Raw genomic sequence first — 18,500 nt, 5'->3', positions numbered from 1 at the left:
CGCGTTTTCAAGCTTAGCTTTCTTGTTTCACATCCTAATAAAGCACACCACAGCAAATAAGCAATGTTAAACCATGTTAAAACTCTCCGTTTCTACTTCTTCCCACATTTTTCTGGTGTGGAGATACTTTTGAGTCCAAGTTCTGTTTTTCACTGCACTTTATATTCTCATTTAAAAATGTTCTGTGGCTGTTAAACCAGACAGATACCTTAAGATGAATCAAGGTAAGCCACTAGCCAGGCTGCAGTAGAGGAGTCCTGTGGAAAACTGGAGGGTAACTGATGGGTCTTGGTCTGTTGTGGTTCAGTTAGCCCCCTCTAGTGGCCTTTTTGTGAAAATGGACTTCATGCAGACCCCAGCAGGTACTAAGCTTGCACAACGCCACCAGCATGAGGGGCAGCGTGCATGCAAGTAGTTAGTGAAAGTAGTTAGGCCTCCAAGTGTTCTAATTTAAAAAAGCCATACAGCGTAATACCTTATTAACAACACAATATATAATGTAATATTGAATATGAAATATGGTATTATACATAATCACACTGTGCAAAAGTAAGTATTTATGCACGTAATACGTGCTTAGATGCCTACAATTACTACACAGTACTATATATATATATATATATATATATATATATATATATATATATATATTTACTCTATCCGTTTCTCTTTTAAGGGTCAGGCTTAGAAGTCTGGAAATTGGCCCTTGTGGTTGATTTCCTGGATAGGGATAGCTTTAAACTAATTTTCCTTTCAAATGAATAATCTGAAATTCTCTCCATTCAGAATGCAAACTCCTAAGTTTTAATGGGACATTTAGGGCTATAAACTTTAACTATACAACATATAAAAGATATGTGTTTATCTCTAATACAGAGCAGTGAGGTATACATTCCATATGCTCTACAACATAGATATAGCACAAGCAGTTTGTTGCAAAGGTTTTAAGATAAGATATCTTTATTTAAAATGCATTTTTTGTGAACCTGGTTTTGTCCACAATGTCTTTATATTTTCATGGTTCAGAAGTCACAGTTCATGTGCCATCACTGCCCGTAAACATCCTAAACCCACATAGAAGAAAAATAAACACATGCATTATTACTGTCATGTTTCTTTATTGCTGCTTCTATGTCTTTTCAGAGACAAGAACAGAGAAAAGTAGATATGGAAAAAGTGAAGTTCCATCTGAGGTGTCAGATTGGCTGCAGTGATTACACTGTGTGCAGATAGCAGGTTTTCCAGCAGTAGGCGTAAGACTGCTAGCTGCTGACATTCACGAGGCATGCCTTTGAAATATCACGGCCTTTGGGACGGGTCAGAGTAGCTATTAATGTCTCAGCCTACTTGAAAGTTTTACACTCTAGCGCTTCTCCTGGTTTGGAGTGTCTTCCAAGTCAGTCAAGCAACCGTGTGCTGTTGGGGGTTGTAGTTTGAGTTGTTCTGGTTGGGAATTTGTGTTTGTGATCATAAGAAATTGTGTTTTAGATTGTAAGAAAATGCTGACATTGTGGAAACTTTTGAGTGGATTCCACAATGGGGAAATGTGTGTTTACAAAAGTCAGAGACCACCCTTCAATTAATACATTTCCAGTCAAAATGGCAGACAGTTTTTTTTATTTTTTAGGAGCTATTCCTGAGGAGGTTAGGTGTAAAATAATCCACTTGCATAAAGAAGGAGAAAGTGAAAGGAAAGCAACATGAGTCCAAAATTGGAGTTCAAAAAATTGTTGAATGATGCAGGGAAAATGGGAACGATGCGTGACCTGGTAGACTACAAGAACTGTCACCATCAGATAAAAAGCACTTAAGACTTTCATTTTTGAGAGAGAGAAGAAAATCAAGCTACACTCTTGCTGCAGAAAATGCATCTAACTTCTAAGACTGAACTTAGCAGGCGTGGAAAAACATCCCTGCATGTTTTTTAGAAAACCTAAAAGCAAGTCTCCTGAAAGGAATAGAAGCTGTAATTAAGGCAAAGCATAGATACATACAAAAAAAAAAAAAACTTGAGATGTCTGTGTAATTTTCTATCAAATATATATTTTCTGCATTGCCCTTTATGGACTGTATGACTTTAAATTAAATAAATGTCAGGTGGTCTCTGACTTTTGCACCGTACGGTATACGTGCATATGTGTATTTTTCATAATGGTCCAAATGCATCATCATGCACTTCGATTCAACAGAATCCCATAAGTGGTCTGTCCCAGTCCATCCCTTAATGAATATTAATGCAGCCAGGTTTAAAGCTGCACAACTGGGGCCACAGAGGCGGCGCTGCGGTGACAGTGAACTGCGAGCAGCTCAGTGTTTCCACTTTTGGCTCCTCCACATTGGACGCACACTCAGATCTCAGGCAACATGTCCAAGCCACTGTCAGACCATGACAGGAGGAAACAGATTTCAGTGAGGGGACTCGCTGGTGTTGAGAATGTTTCTGATCTGAAGACAAACTTTAATCGCCATCTTCATTTTACCCTGGTGAAGGACAGGAATGTGGCCACCAAGAGGGATTACTACTTCGCCCTTGCCAACACGGTCCGGGACCACTTGGTGGGCAGGTGGATCAGAACACAGCAGCGCTACTATGAGAAAGACCCTAAGGTAAGTGAGGCTCACCTGGCTGGATCACTCTTCCGGGCAATGTTTTGATCACTTACAGCTGCAGAATTTTGCAACAGCCTAAACAGACATGTGTGATAATGCACATTTACTGAGGATATGCAAAGTCAGCAGTGTTAACCAACACCCCGCCTTACTCACTGAACTGCCAATGTGTATAAATCACATCAATACTCTGCAGACTGCGGTAGGCTGCTTCTTCAAGCTGGCCATTTATCAGGCTTTTTGCTCTAGGGAAGAAAGAAATTTGCTCTAATACATCCTCAAAAGTGCACAATAGGGTCCACCATCACTCAAAGGTGATTTTTGTCTATGTTAAGGAGAGCGCACATTTAATACTCCTTTAGCAATATGAAAGGTTTTTCAGGAATCATTTTTTTGCACTGCTAGCTGCCATGAAGTATGTTACTTAGTTTCACTACATTTTTACAGATGTCATGACATTTACTCATGAGGCAGATACATTGAAGAAGGTTCGGCAAAAACACATTAATGTCATCTATCCTTGAGCTTCTCTCCCATAATAATTGATAGCATCCCTTTGTGATTACGTGAGATCAATCATGTAGCCATGTACTCAGGCATATCAGGATTTCACATCTAATGCATCCCCACCTGTGCAGAAGAACTGTATTCATAACTTTAATCTCAAAATATAGTATGCAGCCTAAAGGTTGTGCATCAGTTTACAAGGCTGAAGAATGAAAGACAGATGAGAATGACCATTGTGCTTGGTGAAAGCACTGTTTAGCAGTGTCACCAATCTTTCATCCCTGCAGCTGATTGTGCTCTCATTGAGAGGTACTGATGACAGGCCTGACTCTTTCCGTTGTTGCTAAGAGATTGGATCAGCAGAGGTAGATGCTCATGAGGCAGAGCCGAATGATTTGTGTTCTGTTTTAGTGCTGAAACATGCTAAAACATGGCATCAGACCAGCCTTCTCCATCCAAAACCGCTGGTACTGTCAAACTGTAGAGGCCTAATGAAATGGAAAAATGAAATAAAAGGACAAAAAAAAACCCCTTAAAATCAGAAGTCCTTAAAAGACTGTTCCATCCAATACTTATTACATGAAGAGGAAATCTTGCTCTTGGCAAAAAAAGGCAATTTATTACTCTTCGATGTGATGATTTCTCTTCTAGTTTTTAACTAACAGAGGCATTCACTTTCTTATACAGAAACATGCCTGAAGGATGCCATCAATATGATAGCAATATTCTGGCAAACTGTCTGGAATCTTATTATTTTCTGTATTCTGAACTGATATTTCAGTGCTACATGTCAGTACATGTCCAATATGAATTGACATTAAATTCACACTGAACTTCAAATATATGCATACATATCACTGCTTTCGGAACAAAACCTTGTACCTCCAAAATCATAACTTTACAGGCGAAGGATAAAACATACTTTACTTTTAATGTAAGTCAGTGGAACCAGACTTTTTTCCAAATCAGTCAGGCCCATTTCTTAAGGTCCATTCATCATGAAATTTACACAGAAAGTAAAGGACAATAGGTATTTTCAAGTTATGTCAAAAACTGAAAAGAGATATGAAGTTTTGTTTCGACAGCAGTGATATATATATAATATATATATATATCAAATAAAACATGTTGAACACTTACAGTAATATTCATTCTGCTGTGTTCCTACTGTTATATCACCACCATGAGTGTATTTTAGTCAGGTTATTAGCGAGAGATGAAATCTCAGTGCAACATCTCTGACCTTTCTCTCTGCAGTTAAAACCAAGGTTGCCAGCCGTTTAATGTATCTTTGATACAAAGGTCAAAAGTCATTCCCTTGGTGAAAGGTCATCACTGGAACTTATATAAGAGAAAACCCAGCCTGATATTAAAAGGCAAAATGTGTAGCCTTCCTCACATCTGTCTCATGGTGCTACCTTTGGTGCAGACCAATCAAACCTTTTCTTTAGTATGGTTTGTTTCGACAGGTGTGAACACCCCACGAAACTAAATGAAAAAGATGAAATGTCACAAAAACCTGGCATGGACTTCAGAAAACAAACTAGGTGTGAAAACAACCTAACAAATCTACACAGCATAGCACAGATACCCTGTAACTCTACGCACATTTATCAGTTTCACTCCAGTAAGGTTGTTATGACTTCCCACATTTTCCAGCCAAGTTCCAATGTTACTGTAGTTTCTTCATATACTGTAGAATGTACTTCTGTCCTTGGCCTTACAGTGTATCTCTGTCTAGTTCACTGGGCATTCTAATAAAAAGAGTTACCCAGTTGCCTTAAGGACCATGTTTGCCTGGTCACATAAAACAAAAGCTCTATGGTGCAAAAGTCTGTGGTCAGTATGTCTCTGCCCCAAGCCAGATTTTCTCTTCTTATGATGGTGCAGCCTTATACACAGACTACATAGCCTTTGCTAGTGACCTCAGGGGTGGTTATTTTTACTCTGGAGTCAGAATGCCAGTGTTACACAATACTACTGACCTTCCTCTCTCTCCACGCCTCCTGTATCAGACCCTCCAACATACACTCACCTCTGTCCATTTGGCCTCTTTTTACTGCCCCAAGTCTCCAGTAGCAAGGGAAAAAGTTCTACAACAGGGCTGGGCAAACACGCTGGCCCATAGTTCAATAGAGAAAGGGGGCAGGGAGTGAAAATAGCATTGAGCATAGTCCTAAAATAGTCCTCGGACTGAAGGCGCTTCTCTGTGGAGGAATTTGGATCTCAGAAACGACGTGCTCAAACCATGGCTGTACATCTGGGACAGAGATCAGCTTGCAACTTGCAACCTATTAGAGCAGACACTGTATGTGAACAGTAAATTGACAGATTTCACTATAATGCAAATAATACAGACAATAAAATGCAATACAATATTGTTTTTCTATCTGACATATTTGACATGTTCTTACTCAAAACGTTTGGTTATGTTTTAAAAAAGGAACATTTCCAGAGATGTAATTATGGAAGAAAAACGAAACTATAAATGGTGACAAATGACTGAATTAAAGTACTGTTAAGAAAAGTAAAGTGAAAGAAGCCCACTTACCACAAAACTGCTTTTGAATGATTGTCCAGCTTTATGGCTGCAGTTTTTTAATCACTTTTCATTGCAGATTTTCTCAAAGTCTTTCAAATTGCTTGGAAATTATGTGCTCAGCTAGGCTGAGCTCCAAACCCAGCACCACTTAAACATCCCATCTCATTGAAAACCTAATTCTACTTGCAATTTTAAAATAAGAGTTTGATGTCGTATGTGATTATTAAAGTTTCAGGAGGTACTCACTCTGGAGTCTATACTGAATATACATACATATATGAAAACTGAGCAGCAAAAACTGAAGTTCTGCATTCATTGTTTTGTGATGTCACTAAAACCAATGTGTTTACATATATCCACCCATTCATCCATGTCAGCTTAGCCCCTGCCCGTTCATGCCCCACCCAGAGTTAACCCTGTCTAAGCTTAACTTCAACTTTATGTGAATGTTCTTTGCTGTTTGTGTTGTTCAGTTTAATTTCTCTACACTCTTGAAAAAGATGGTTCTTCAATGATTCTCTGGTAAGTGAAATGGTTCTATTTAGGACCAGGAGTTCTATATAGAACTATTTCATGCTCAAATGATTTTTTGCTTGGTGAAATGGTTCTTCAGATTGATGGAGAATGTGTTGTTTATGGTTCTATATTGAACCTAAAAGGGTACTACTTCTGTTACTAGCTTGATATTGTAACAATAGAAGAACATTTTTGGTGCTATATAGAACAATTTTCAAAAAGGTTCTATATAAAACCATTTACAACACATTCTCCATCAATCTAAAGATGATTCCACCATGCAAAGAACCATTTAAGCATGAAACGGTTCTATATAGAACTCACGGTCCCTTTACTAAAGAATCCTTGAAGAACCATCTTTTTAAAGAGTGTAGTAGGCTAATCTTACCACAGCAAGGCTCCTATAGTCTTTCATCAGCAATAATTTCAGCTATGATGGCTATAGAAGTGTTGAGTTCAAATATTTTTATAAGTATTAACACAAAAGTGACAGATAACACAAGTCAGAATACTTTTACAGCCATTACTAATCAGTCTTCTGATTAAAATAGCTTAATTTCAAGCCTGATCATGTCTATTTTGCAGTATAAAAGGCACAGATGTTTCATTGTTATGGTGCATTCAGTGTAGGAACAGGTTTGCCAGGAATCTAACATAATAATAGCCTATTAATAAGAAATGCTGTTTTGTCTCTTTCCTTCTCTAGCGTGTGTACTACCTCTCTCTGGAGTTCTACATGGGCCGTACTCTGCAGAACACTATGGTGAACCTGGCCTTGGAGAATGCTTGTGATGAGGCTATGTACCAGGTGCCTGATCCACAAAATCTAGCCTTTTCAAACAGTTAAAACTTTAGAGAATCAAACCAAATCTATGATCCAGAAGGTTTTGCTAGTTGATCATACTGAAATCAGTGTTCCTGTGTTCCCTAGCTGGGCTTGGACATGGAGGAGCTGGAGGACATTGAGGAGGATGCTGGACTGGGGAATGGAGGCCTGGGCCGCCTAGCTGGTATGTGCCACTCTCTCTCTTCTCTCTCGCCTTTTCCATTTTGACATGCTATCTATCATTCTCTTCTCAGTTCTATGCAAAGGACTCAAGCAAACACAAAGATGCAATCACAACTTATATAGCAGTATGCTCCTTGTAGAAGGCAAACAGGTCTGGAGTGAAGATCCAGACTGACACGGTCCAAATTCCCCCATGATCAAGGGACACAAGAAACCGTGTACCCTGCCCAAGAAAGTGTTACCCCTTGAGCCAGGCCTAGGTGTAGTGTTCCTTGGCGAAAGCTTGGGCTCAGCCTGAAAAGGCAACATGGGGTGACCGTGTTGACCCACGATCCACAAGGTCCAGTGTGAGGAACCAAGCTTTTTTGGCAGAATGGCAGGCCACACTCTACTTAATAAGGTGAGGAGCTGGGTCATCCAGGAGGAGCTCAAAGTAGAGCCACTACTCCTCCACATTGAGTGGAGTCAGTTAAGGTGGTTGGAGCATCTTGTTAGGATGCCCCCTGGCCCCCCCCTGTTGGAGGTTTACCAGGCACTGCCTACTGGGGCGAGACCCTGAGGCCATCCTAGGACCTGCTGGAGGGATTATATCTCTAAGTTGTTCTGGGAGCTGGAGAATGTTGCTGGGGACAGGGTCATCTGGGATTGTCTGCTTTCCCTACTGCTACTGCAACCCTAGCTGGATCATGCAGTTTAAATGCTGAATGAATTAATGAATGAATAATCATAACTGTTATATATTATTGGCCACTTTTAAGGGCATTGATTGTGTTCAGGACAAGCACCAATAACTGTATAATGTCCTAATTTGTATCTTGAAAATAGAGGCCAAAGCTGCAATAAACTGCCTTTTTAAAATATATTTTTTTCTCATTCACTGTCATTCCTTTCTTTGGATCAACGTTTTTCCTTCCCCTGTCACTGCCAGCTTGCTTCCTGGATTCCATGGCTTCTCTTGGTTTGGCTGCCTATGGCTATGGCATTCGGTATGAGTTTGGTATCTTTAACCAGAAAATTGTTCATGGCTGGCAGGTAAGCCCCATACGTCCTTCTAAAAGGGATATCTCCCTTTTATCTCCCTTCCTGTGGACAACATGAAAAAAAACATACATACATGTATGTTTATTTTTTTTCAATGACACGTTTAGAGGTCTTAACCATATCAATAACTAACAGGTGGAAGAAGCTGATGATTGGCTGCGCTATGGCAACCCATGGGAGAAAGCCCGTCCTGAATACATGCGCCCCGTGCACTTCTATGGCAGGACAGAGCACCACCCAGATGGAGTGAAATGGGTAGACACACAGGTAAAGTTAACAGTGTGTATGTGTGTTGAAGATGATAGAAGTCATGTGCTGGAATAAGTGTGGATCTTTGCTTACTTGTTTGTGTTTACAGGTTGTCTTGGCCCTGCCATATGACACTCCCGTACCTGGCTACAGAAACAATGTTGTGAACACTATGAGGCTGTGGTCTGCCAAGGCCCCATGCGAGTTCAACCTGAAAGACTGTGAGTTGCACCGATGCTTTTCCATTCAAATGAATACATTTTCTTTATTGGCGTAAAATAACTTAACATATGAAAAACTAATCTTTATTTTAGGGAAAACATATATCAATATTAACAACAATATTTGTGAGAATTAGAGATAGCATAACACTATCACCGGGTATTGTCAGGGCTGGATTAAGCTATTTTGTGGCCCTGAGATATAAAAGGTTTGAGGCCCCCTTAGATAAAGATTTGCTATATAAAAACGATGACAACATATCAGGGTTGCCAACCTTGGTGAGGTGACTGTAGTGAGATTTCCAGGTAGCTTGAGTGAGACTAAAGTGAGATTATCAATTTTTCATGCATAATTCTTGTCCATTATTACATTACACTTAGCATGCAGGCCTGTGATTCTTCATTCTTAGAGCAGCACTTATGCAGCCAGTTTTAGACCAAATGTGATGCATCACAAGTGGCACAGCATACTTTGCGATAGCCTGAGAAAAGAAAAAAAAGCATGAAATTTGGCAACCCTGCATAATCAAAAATATAGCCTAATACTATACAAATATTTGACAGCAACCCCACTCCTGTTCCACCCCCCACCCCTCATTAGATAACATAAATACTGTTAAAGTTAACATGTTAAAGATTCAAACTATTTTTAACCCATTGCTGCGCGGCCCCCTGCACTCACAAGGGCTTATGCTGCAGCCTATATAGCCTATATGGTTAGTTTGACTGTGAGTATGGGTATCAAGCAAAATTCTGCAGAAAAGCAATAAAGATGTATTAATCAAGTCTTGTAACAAATCTAGCCTGAAATAGCTCACATTCAAATTGTGTGATGTCATGTTGATAACCTACTGTTAGAAGCTCATTTTAAGCGTAGTGCTTCAGCACAAAGCTTAGCAGTTTTTAAAGAAGAAACATCAGAGGGTGTTAGGTGTATTGGCTCATACAGCTAACCTTTCAAGTGTTTAACCCACCTTAGGGTAAAGAGATTTTTAATTTTTAAAGAGAGTTTCAACAACAGTTTAAAAAAAAGTCAAACCAGTAATATAGGCAACATCTACTCTTCATAAAAGAAACTGATGAATTTTGATGAAAATGAAACCAAGTACTGCAAAGTATACGCATAGTATTAGCAAATAACTGTGCTAATAAAACATTTGCAGGTATTTTTCTTAACATAAAAGTAAAAGGCACCATAAACCTTTAATAAACAATATACATAAACAAACACAAATATACTCCTCTATACTCCGCCTCGGAAAGACACAGAAGCAAACTCATTCTTGTCATCTTCTCAGTCAATGTTGGTGGCTACATCCAGGCTGTCTTGGACAGGAACTTGGCTGAGAACATCTCCCGAGTGCTGTACCCCAATGACAACGTTAGTAAATCACCCTTTTTGTCTCCATTCATCTTAACTATGTAAAGGACTTTTACCAAAAGCAATTGTTGAGTTGTTGACAAAAGTATACCAGATAGCTAAAAACAGTTGTATTACCAGTATGCAGTATGTCCTACAATATCACAAACCACATAAGCAAGTTTTTAAAAGATTACCCTGCTGAAAGAAAACAGCACAGACCAGCAAACATTTCATGCTGCTCTAAGGTGGTCTATGCTAGTCTATGCTGGCCTAGTGCTGGTCTGGTTCTGGTTTAGCTGGTCAACTCACCATGGTCATGCTGGTTGACCAATATACCAGCATCAAAAGACAACATGTGCTGGTTTTGATGGTGATCAGCATATCAGCTTCCATTGCTGCTGACCAGCATACCAGCATCTAAAACCCAACATATGCTGGTTTTGCCGGTGCCCAGCTATGCTGGTCTATGCTGTTTTTTAGCAGGGAAACCTAACACAATTGGATGTGGTTTGAGATGAGTGCGTGGTGACTCAGGCACGTCCAGTGCAAAACTAAAGATGAAAACGCATCGAACTGTCATTCTAAAATCCATATACACCTCTGTGCAGTTCTTTGAAGGGAAGGAGCTGCGTCTGAAGCAGGAGTATTTTGTGGTGGCTGCCACGCTACAGGACATCATCCGCCGCTTCAAGGCCTCCAAGTTTGGCTCCAGGGAGATTGCACGCACTGACTTCAACCAACTCCCTGAAAAGGTGGGCCTATTAATCAAATCATCACGCTGATACACATACCTCAGCTGATATAGACATATTAAGCTGTTCTGAAGACACACACCTATAATCAGTTCTACAGGACAGATCGTGGCTGATTCTTTAAAACATTCACAGTACTAAGCCATATTTGTCTCTTTTCTGCCCTCAGGTGGCCATCCAGCTGAATGACACCCACCCTGCCCTTGCTATTCCTGAGCTGATGAGGGTGCTGCTTGATGAAGAGAAGCTGTCATGGGAGAAGGTAAGAAAAATCGAGATTTGAGATATTGTGGTCTCCCGTTTTTTTAAGCTTATTTCACAAAGCATTAATTATTATCCAAAACAATAACATTGAAAGGCAGTGTTAGACTTTTCAACCCTACGCACTACCACAAAAGGCAATGGTTCTCTTTGGAACCATGAGTTGTATATAGAAACATTTTATAAGCTTGACATCGTAACAATAGAACAACATTTTTTAGTGCTATATACTGTATAAACCAAAAGGTTCTATATAGAATCATATACAACACATTCTCCCTCATTCTGACGAACAACTTCACCATGCAAGAGCCATTTAAGCATGAAATGGTTCTATATAGAACTCATGGTTCAAAATAGAACCATTTTCTTTACTTAATAACCCTTAACGAACCATCTTTTAAGTGTGTAGAGGAGAGAAACATCACTGAGCTCTTCGCTGAGCTCCAAACACCATTTCTTCTTTAACATGTGTTGATATATCTGGCATACTGTCAAAATATAGCATTAGAAGATGGTTTGCAGTGAAGGAGTTTCATTAGAGCCTTTATTTCTGGTTCTAGGCCTGGGATATCACTGTCAGGACTTGTGCTTATACTAACCACACAGTGCTGCCTGAGGCTCTGGAGCGCTGGCCTATCGACCTGTTCCAGAACCTGCTGCCCCGTCACCTCGAGATCATTTATGAGATCAACCGCCGCCACCTGGAGGTCAGACACACACACACACACACACACACACACACACACACACACACACACCATATGGACTGAATATTGACTTGAAAGTAATGCGTAGTAATGTGACTTGAAAGTAATCTTTGGGCAGAGTTTATGTGTGGCTTTTAACCCCTTAAACTCCAGCCTTATTATTAACCTTAATACTTCAGTAACTATATATAAAATAGTAAACTATAGTCAACGATAAATTATAAATGAATCATTAACTAACATGTCCTAAACATGTTATTATTTAACTTAAAAATGTCAAATATAAATGAATCATTAACTGAATGCCCTAAATATGTTATTATTTAAAGTTGTATACAGCACTGCAAATTGGCTATCAAGTGCCAATTATTAATTCTCTAATAACTTGGTGTTATAATTATTAAGGGTCAGGAAGTAAAGCAAAAAACGTATTTAACAGAAAATTTTCATGATCCAAATAAATCCAAACACACTCAGTGACGATGCAGTCTGGTCATATTTTCCTCTCAGGAAGGAATTCATAGCAGCTACATATCCTTTCAGATCCATAGTGATGATTTGATGATTTTACAGTGGAAGAATGGACAGAAACACCTGGGTTTTTTTTAGATCTGAAGCAAGAGCGGAGATTGATTTTCCACTGTCTCTCAAAGATCAAAGCTTTAAGTACTGCTTATCTGATGGAGACAGTTTTGGTGGTCTACCAGATCTTTCAAGGCTGTTAAGAGTCCCATCTTTAAAAAGAAAAACTCCTTTTCACTTATTTATAATCTCCTTAAAAATACCTACTGAAAAATGAATAACTTGTACTTGGCTATTCTGACTGGAAATTAAGTGAAGAGTGGTCTCTGACTTTCATACAGTGCTGTACTTCATGCGATAATCAGCAGTTTAACTGGTTTTAAGTCAAATAATTTTTTCATTAAAATGAAGCAAAGCAAATTAGCAGTCCACATGAACCAAATCACTGGAACAAAAGTTCTTCAGTAATCCAAGTATCACAAACATTTCAAATCAGCCTCCATTTTTTTACAGTTTATCAAACTTATATGTATGTAGTCATATATATTTTGAGTTTTCTGTGTTTGGCTATGCAGCGTGTGGCTTCCCTGTTCCCTGGTGACACAGACCGTCTGCGCCGCATGTCACTGATTGAGGAGGGAGGAATAAAGAGAGTGAACATGGCCCATATGTGCATTGTTGGTGCCCACGCAGTCAATGGTGTAGCGCGCATTCACTCGGACATCCTCAAAGCTACTGTGTATGTATCAGGTGCAAAATACACACACACTTACTGGGATCCTGTTCACAGCTTCCTTTATACATAATATGTAATGTGTTAACAGGTTCAAGGATTTCTATGAGATGGACCCACACAAGTTCCAGAATAAAACCAATGGCATCACTCCCCGCCGCTGGCTGGTCATGTGCAACCCTGGTCTGGCTGAAGTCATTGCAGAGGTTAGTGTTTAATTTAGGCTGGCTTTAAATTTAGTGAAGTTAAAAATTGAGTGGTCTCTAATACTGATCTTGGAGTGACCTTGGAGTGACCCTGTACTGACCCTGAACTCTTCCTGCTTTAATGCACTTCTTCTTAAATGCATGAAGTGTTGGGATACTCTAGGACTAATACCAGGAAACACTGGTTTAACTCATCTAGCCTACACGCTTAAAATTACAGGTACTAAAATTATACTCTCCTTATGTCCACTCTTATCACTCTGTGTGGTTGTGTGGTTAGAGAATTGGAGAGGACTTCATCCGAGACCTGGACCAGCTGAAGAAACTACTGAACTTTGTACATGATGAGGCTTTCATTCGTGATGTTGCCAAAATCAAACAGGTGAGAAAGTCACTGTGCATTTCTCCTGATTCTAACTTTAGCAGGTATAACGTTTCCAATGTCCGTTGCCTTCAAACCAAGGATGTGAATAAATATTTAATTAAGGATTTTTATATCATATCACAGCATGGTGCACTGTTGCCAAAGGCCAAGAGTTGACCTACACGGCGTTCATTCTTGATGTTCACTGTTGTTGTAGGAGAACAAACTGAAGTTTGCCACACACTTGGAGGAGCACTACAAAGTGAAGATCAATGCCAACTCCATGTTTGACATACAGGTCAAGAGAATCCATGAGTACAAGAGACAGCTGCTCAACTGCCTGCACATTATCACTTTCTATAACCGTGAGTGCTCCCTCTTTTTTCAGCTTCTTCACATCTGTCTTCACACCTATCCATTACTAATCCCACATCCATGACTCATCCTCAGAAATCTAATTAAAATTGTTCCTACAGGCATCAAGAAGGAGCCCAACAAGCAGTGGACTCCCAGAACCATCATGATTGGTGGAAAGGTATGCTGACTTTACAGCATACAGTTAAGATGCCCATACCAGTGCAAGAATCACATCCACTTCATGGAATTACATCAAACAAACTTTATTGTTAGATCAGTTTGTCACAGATATGTTATGTTCTTGCTGCTCCAGGCTGCCCCAGGCTACCACACAGCTAAAATGATTATTCGTCTAGTCACAGCTATTGGTGAAGTGGTCAACAATGACCCAGTGGTGGGTGATCGCCTTAAAGTCATCTTCCTGGAGAACTACAGAGTCACCCTGGCTGAAAAAGGTGCCCCATTACATCTAAGGCACAGAGTGTTGTGTTTTCTTTGTCAGTTCCATTTCTAAGGACAATCAGACCTCTGTAATTCCTGCTTTTTTTTTCCCTATACTCTTTATTTCCCTATACTGCAGCTGTCCCTGCTGCAGACCTGTCTGAGCAGATCTCCACAGCTGGCACAGAAGCTTCCGGAACAGGCAACATGAAATTCATGCTGAACGGTGCTCTGACCATTGGCACCATGGATGGAGCAAACGTGGAGATGGCAGAGGAGGCTGGAGAGGACAACATTTTCATCTTCGGCATGAGGGTTGAAGATGTTGAGGCCATGGACAAGAAGGGGTGAGAGAAGTATTACATGGAGATATCAAACATGCTTAGTATTCTTAAAAGAGAATTAAACAGATTTTTCAATATTTCTGCATAATCAAATCATTAAGATGTAAACAAAGTCAGTGATAGTGGTTTGATGGAAAAATGTGGCACTCTGGAGAATATTGCTGTTTATAATAAGGACAATAAGAACCAGCTATTTATAGAGTTTAATGCCTCCAAAAGCTACCTATGAGGAAGCTATTACATGAAATTAGTTACAAATATACTGCTTGATTATTTAAAATGTTCATGGTGGAGAGGCAAAATTGTGCACAAAGAAAACTTATTTTTCAGACCATTATATTACCATTATATAGACCACTATATTACCATTATTAACATTACATATAAAACATAGAGGAGGTTCACTGGTCATTCTGGACTACAATAAAAATGCTTATATTTGCACAGCCCCTGCTGCCTATCAGCACAACTGTAACAACTGACTTATCTCAAGTGAATTATGTAGAAATTTTGAGAAATCAATGGAATTTTCCTCAAATGTGATCAAATTGGGTTTGATGCACATGGTAAAGGAATACAGATGCTGGTGGAACATACAGTGTCTTAGTAGTATATGGTTGTCTAGAGGAAATTTTGTATTTTGACAAAAACATTCTTTTTAATGTAAAAAAAAAACAACTATTTTTCATGACGTTTCCACAATATAAAGGGCCTCTGCCATTTTCAAACTGTGTAAAAACTAAAAAAAATGGTGTAATGATAATGTTTTTTATGATAGCAATGATATGGTGAAATGGTATGTTTACTATGAGGATAATGAATGTTTGGTTTATTTTATTTTTAACCATTTTATTTTTAAAGTATTTTTTAGATTATTCCAAAATATACTGTCCTCCTCTCCACAGATATAATGCTTCCGAGTACTACAACCGTATTCCAGAGCTAAAGCAAGCTATTGACCAGATTGCAGGAGGCTTCTTCAGTCCCAAGCAGCCTGACCTCTTCAAGGACATTGTCAATTTGCTGATGCACCATGACAGGTACAGACACTGTGGCAAATTATATGTGCGCATGCTCTCACACACATGCTCAGCATGTAACACAGGTTACTGTTCTTCAGGCGAGCTCATCTGCATAATATCTTCAATATGCTCTTTTAAGTTGATGGATTAAGGAAACATGTGACCCATGTCTGCACTTTCTCTGTCAAAAAAACCCCTGACAGGTTTAAAGTGTTTGCAGACTATGAAGACTACATCAGATGCCAAGAGAAAGTCAGTGCTCTGTACAAGGTGAGTGATGTCACTTCTTGTGGCCTCCCAAATGCTGGCTTCAAAATTCACATGCTTGAACTCATCTCCTTTTCATTTCTAAACTATTTCTCCTAACAGAAACCCAAGGAATGGACCAAGAAGGTGATCTATAACATCGCTGGTTCCGGCAAGTTCTCCAGTGATCGCACCATTGCTCAATATGCTCGTGAGATTTGGGGCATAGAACCTAGTCTGGAGAAGATTGCAGCTCCTGACGACCCAAAATAAACCACACAGGCCACTCGAGCCCAAACCTGACCCCAATGCTACAGGAAGAGTTAAGAGCAAAGCAGCTCTAGATATGCCCCAGAATTGAATGCCTGGAATGACCTGTCTATTTATTTGTTTTCCATTGTGGTCACACCTAACCTCTCAGCTCCCACCACACACACATGCACATGCAAACACAGTCTGTCAATCTTCAATCTTTAATAGTCTATCTGTTATTAAACAGTCTTACTTGTCTGAGATCAATGAGTTAAAAGACTTTCATCAATGTTCAACTGATGTGCCTTATCCCAGCCACATATCACCGTGTGTTCCACGTTTGTTACACCTTCTACACTGACAACTTTCTACTATGACAGTGCATTCTGTTTTCACACTGTGTTCTGCTGTAACTGTGTAGGTGAGATTTCTATGTTTTATGAATACTTTTTAAGTCTTGAACGGTTTAAACACATCTGGAGTGAAATCCAATGCAAATTAGCTGTGCCACTCTTCCATATTGATGCCTGGACTCTCAAAAAAATATACTGCTTCAGAAAGGATTGGCTGGATATTCATCCTGAGAGTTATTGATTGTTTGGTAGCTCGTTCTTCAAATGATAGGCTTTCAGATGGGAGTTCAAGGCAACTGCAGCTTCTAAGGCAAAGCATTAGGTAGGGTTTCTAAGTATGAGCGAGTCTGTATTAACTGGTGTTATATGTAATGAACTAAAGATTTTTTTGTTTTTCAACTGGAACATGTTTTTGTAATGGGAGAAAATCTGAAAACACACTGGTAAAGTCCCATATACTAGTTAAGGAATAGCGCTTCAATTGTTCACTCTTTGAGGTGAATTAAACAGCCTTCAATAAAGACAGTTCAATAATACAAAAAATAATTATGTTTTTATCAGTGATGTTTTTTCAAAGCACTACACTGTTAATAATAAATGAAGTAAACAGACACATGGGCTCCATTGCATTTTTTTTAGATTACATAATCAAACTTCTGAACGAAACCTGTGGTCAAACCTTGGAAATGTATAATTAACACTTCGTCCCAACCTGATCTTTTGCACATTTACTTGCATAGACATACGTGTAAAGACACACGCTTATGCGTGTATGTGACCAGGGTCCAAACCTTGGCATGAGTTGACAATAAACTGTTAAGACATGCAGTCTTGTAATGGGTTACCTGTCACCTATGTTACTTAACAAGGCCTATGACCTAGGCTGTAATGCGTGGCAAATGTTAAATCCTTACCAGTACCTTGACCAGAAAGAGGTCATTTTTCAGACTGAGCATTTGGTGCCAGAACAATCAGCAGGATGTACTCTGTCAAAATATGTTCCTAGAACCCACTGATCCAGAGGTATTACTTCTGGCATGTCATGCAGCCCCTGACTGGGGCAAAGGAAATTTCAGACAGGAAGCCAAAACAGAACAAATGCTGGCCCACCTGTGAGCTAGGGTCACTCAGAGGACATCATCTCAAAATATTCCACTTACAGAAAAAGAAGCACTCTTTCTGACTTTTACCTTATTTAATTAAGACAAGGCTGTTGAGCTCTGTTTTATAAACACTATTATGATCTATATACTCTGCTCACTTTGTCTTTATCTATAAATCATGATGATGTATTGCTAATTTCCCATGGTAGAAAGAACCATGGTACATCTGCTTCAGTAGCTTATTATACAACCTGTGTTTTAATTGGGGGAGACTTGGCATCCACTTTTTCCTTTTCTTCCTCAATCATAATCAGTGGGATGTATTGATAAGTGTTTTCTAACAAAGTAAATTGGTTCTTTATTTCTTTAAAGAGCCCATATCATAGAATATATATACCGTTTGTGGTATACATATATGGCTTATTCATTGTCATTTATTTATTGAGGAAAATGGTCCAATATCATCTGTGAGTGGCAAAACTATGTGAACCTTTAGGATATTTTGAGGGTGAAATTAATCACCCCAGCGTCAGGTGTTTTCAACCAATGGGGTGGCAATCTCCAAAAAGAACATTGCTGCCCATCTGCAGTTTGCTAAAGAGCACATGGACAAGCCAGAAGGCTAATTGAACAATGTTTTGTGGACAGATAAGACCAAAATAGATCTTTTTGGTTTAAATGAGAAGCGGTATGTTTGGAGAAAGGTAAACACTGCATTCCAGCATAAAAACCTTATCCCATGTGTGAATCACAGTGGTGGGAGTATCATGGTTTGG

The 18,500-nt window shown here is 39.3% G+C and overlaps 1 protein-coding gene across 1 annotated transcript; it reads left to right on the top strand.

Moving 5' to 3' along the window:
• Window positions 1-2,273: 2,273 nt before the first annotated feature.
• On the top strand, window positions 2,274-17,234 carry pygma (phosphorylase, glycogen, muscle A). The gene is made up of 20 exons (XM_036587644.1): window positions 2,274-2,607; window positions 6,882-6,983; window positions 7,107-7,185; window positions 8,113-8,216; window positions 8,361-8,492; window positions 8,584-8,695; window positions 9,994-10,076; window positions 10,667-10,810; window positions 10,980-11,072; window positions 11,635-11,781; window positions 12,879-13,042; window positions 13,128-13,242; window positions 13,523-13,624; window positions 13,824-13,971; window positions 14,083-14,141; window positions 14,277-14,418; window positions 14,544-14,751; window positions 15,654-15,788; window positions 15,974-16,040; window positions 16,140-17,234. The coding sequence occupies exons 1-20, from the start codon at window positions 2,365-2,367 to the stop codon at window positions 16,287-16,289; spliced, it is 2,529 nt and encodes an 842-aa protein (XP_036443537.1). The 5' UTR covers window positions 2,274-2,364; the 3' UTR covers window positions 16,290-17,234.
• Window positions 17,235-18,500: the final 1,266 nt, after the last annotated feature.

The sequence above is a fragment of the Colossoma macropomum genome, unplaced genomic scaffold (genome assembly GCF_904425465.1).
Source record: "Colossoma macropomum unplaced genomic scaffold, Colossoma_macropomum, whole genome shotgun sequence".
NCBI classification, from domain to species: Eukaryota; Metazoa; Chordata; class Actinopteri; order Characiformes; family Serrasalmidae; genus Colossoma; species Colossoma macropomum.
The sequence above is the reverse complement of the archived record's forward strand: the minus strand, read 5'-3'. Positions and strand labels throughout refer to the sequence as shown.

Coding starts and splice junctions, on each gene's coding strand:
- pygma (XM_036587644.1), top strand. CDS start 2,365: ATGTCCAAGCCACTGTCAGACCATGACAGGAGGAAACAGATTTCAGTG. Junction 2,608..6,881: donor ACTATGAGAAAGACCCTAAG/GTAAGTGAGGCT, acceptor TTCCTTCTCTAG/CGTGTGTACTACCTCTCTCT. Junction 16,041..16,139: donor AAGTCAGTGCTCTGTACAAG/GTGAGTGATGTC, acceptor TTCTCCTAACAG/AAACCCAAGGAATGGACCAA.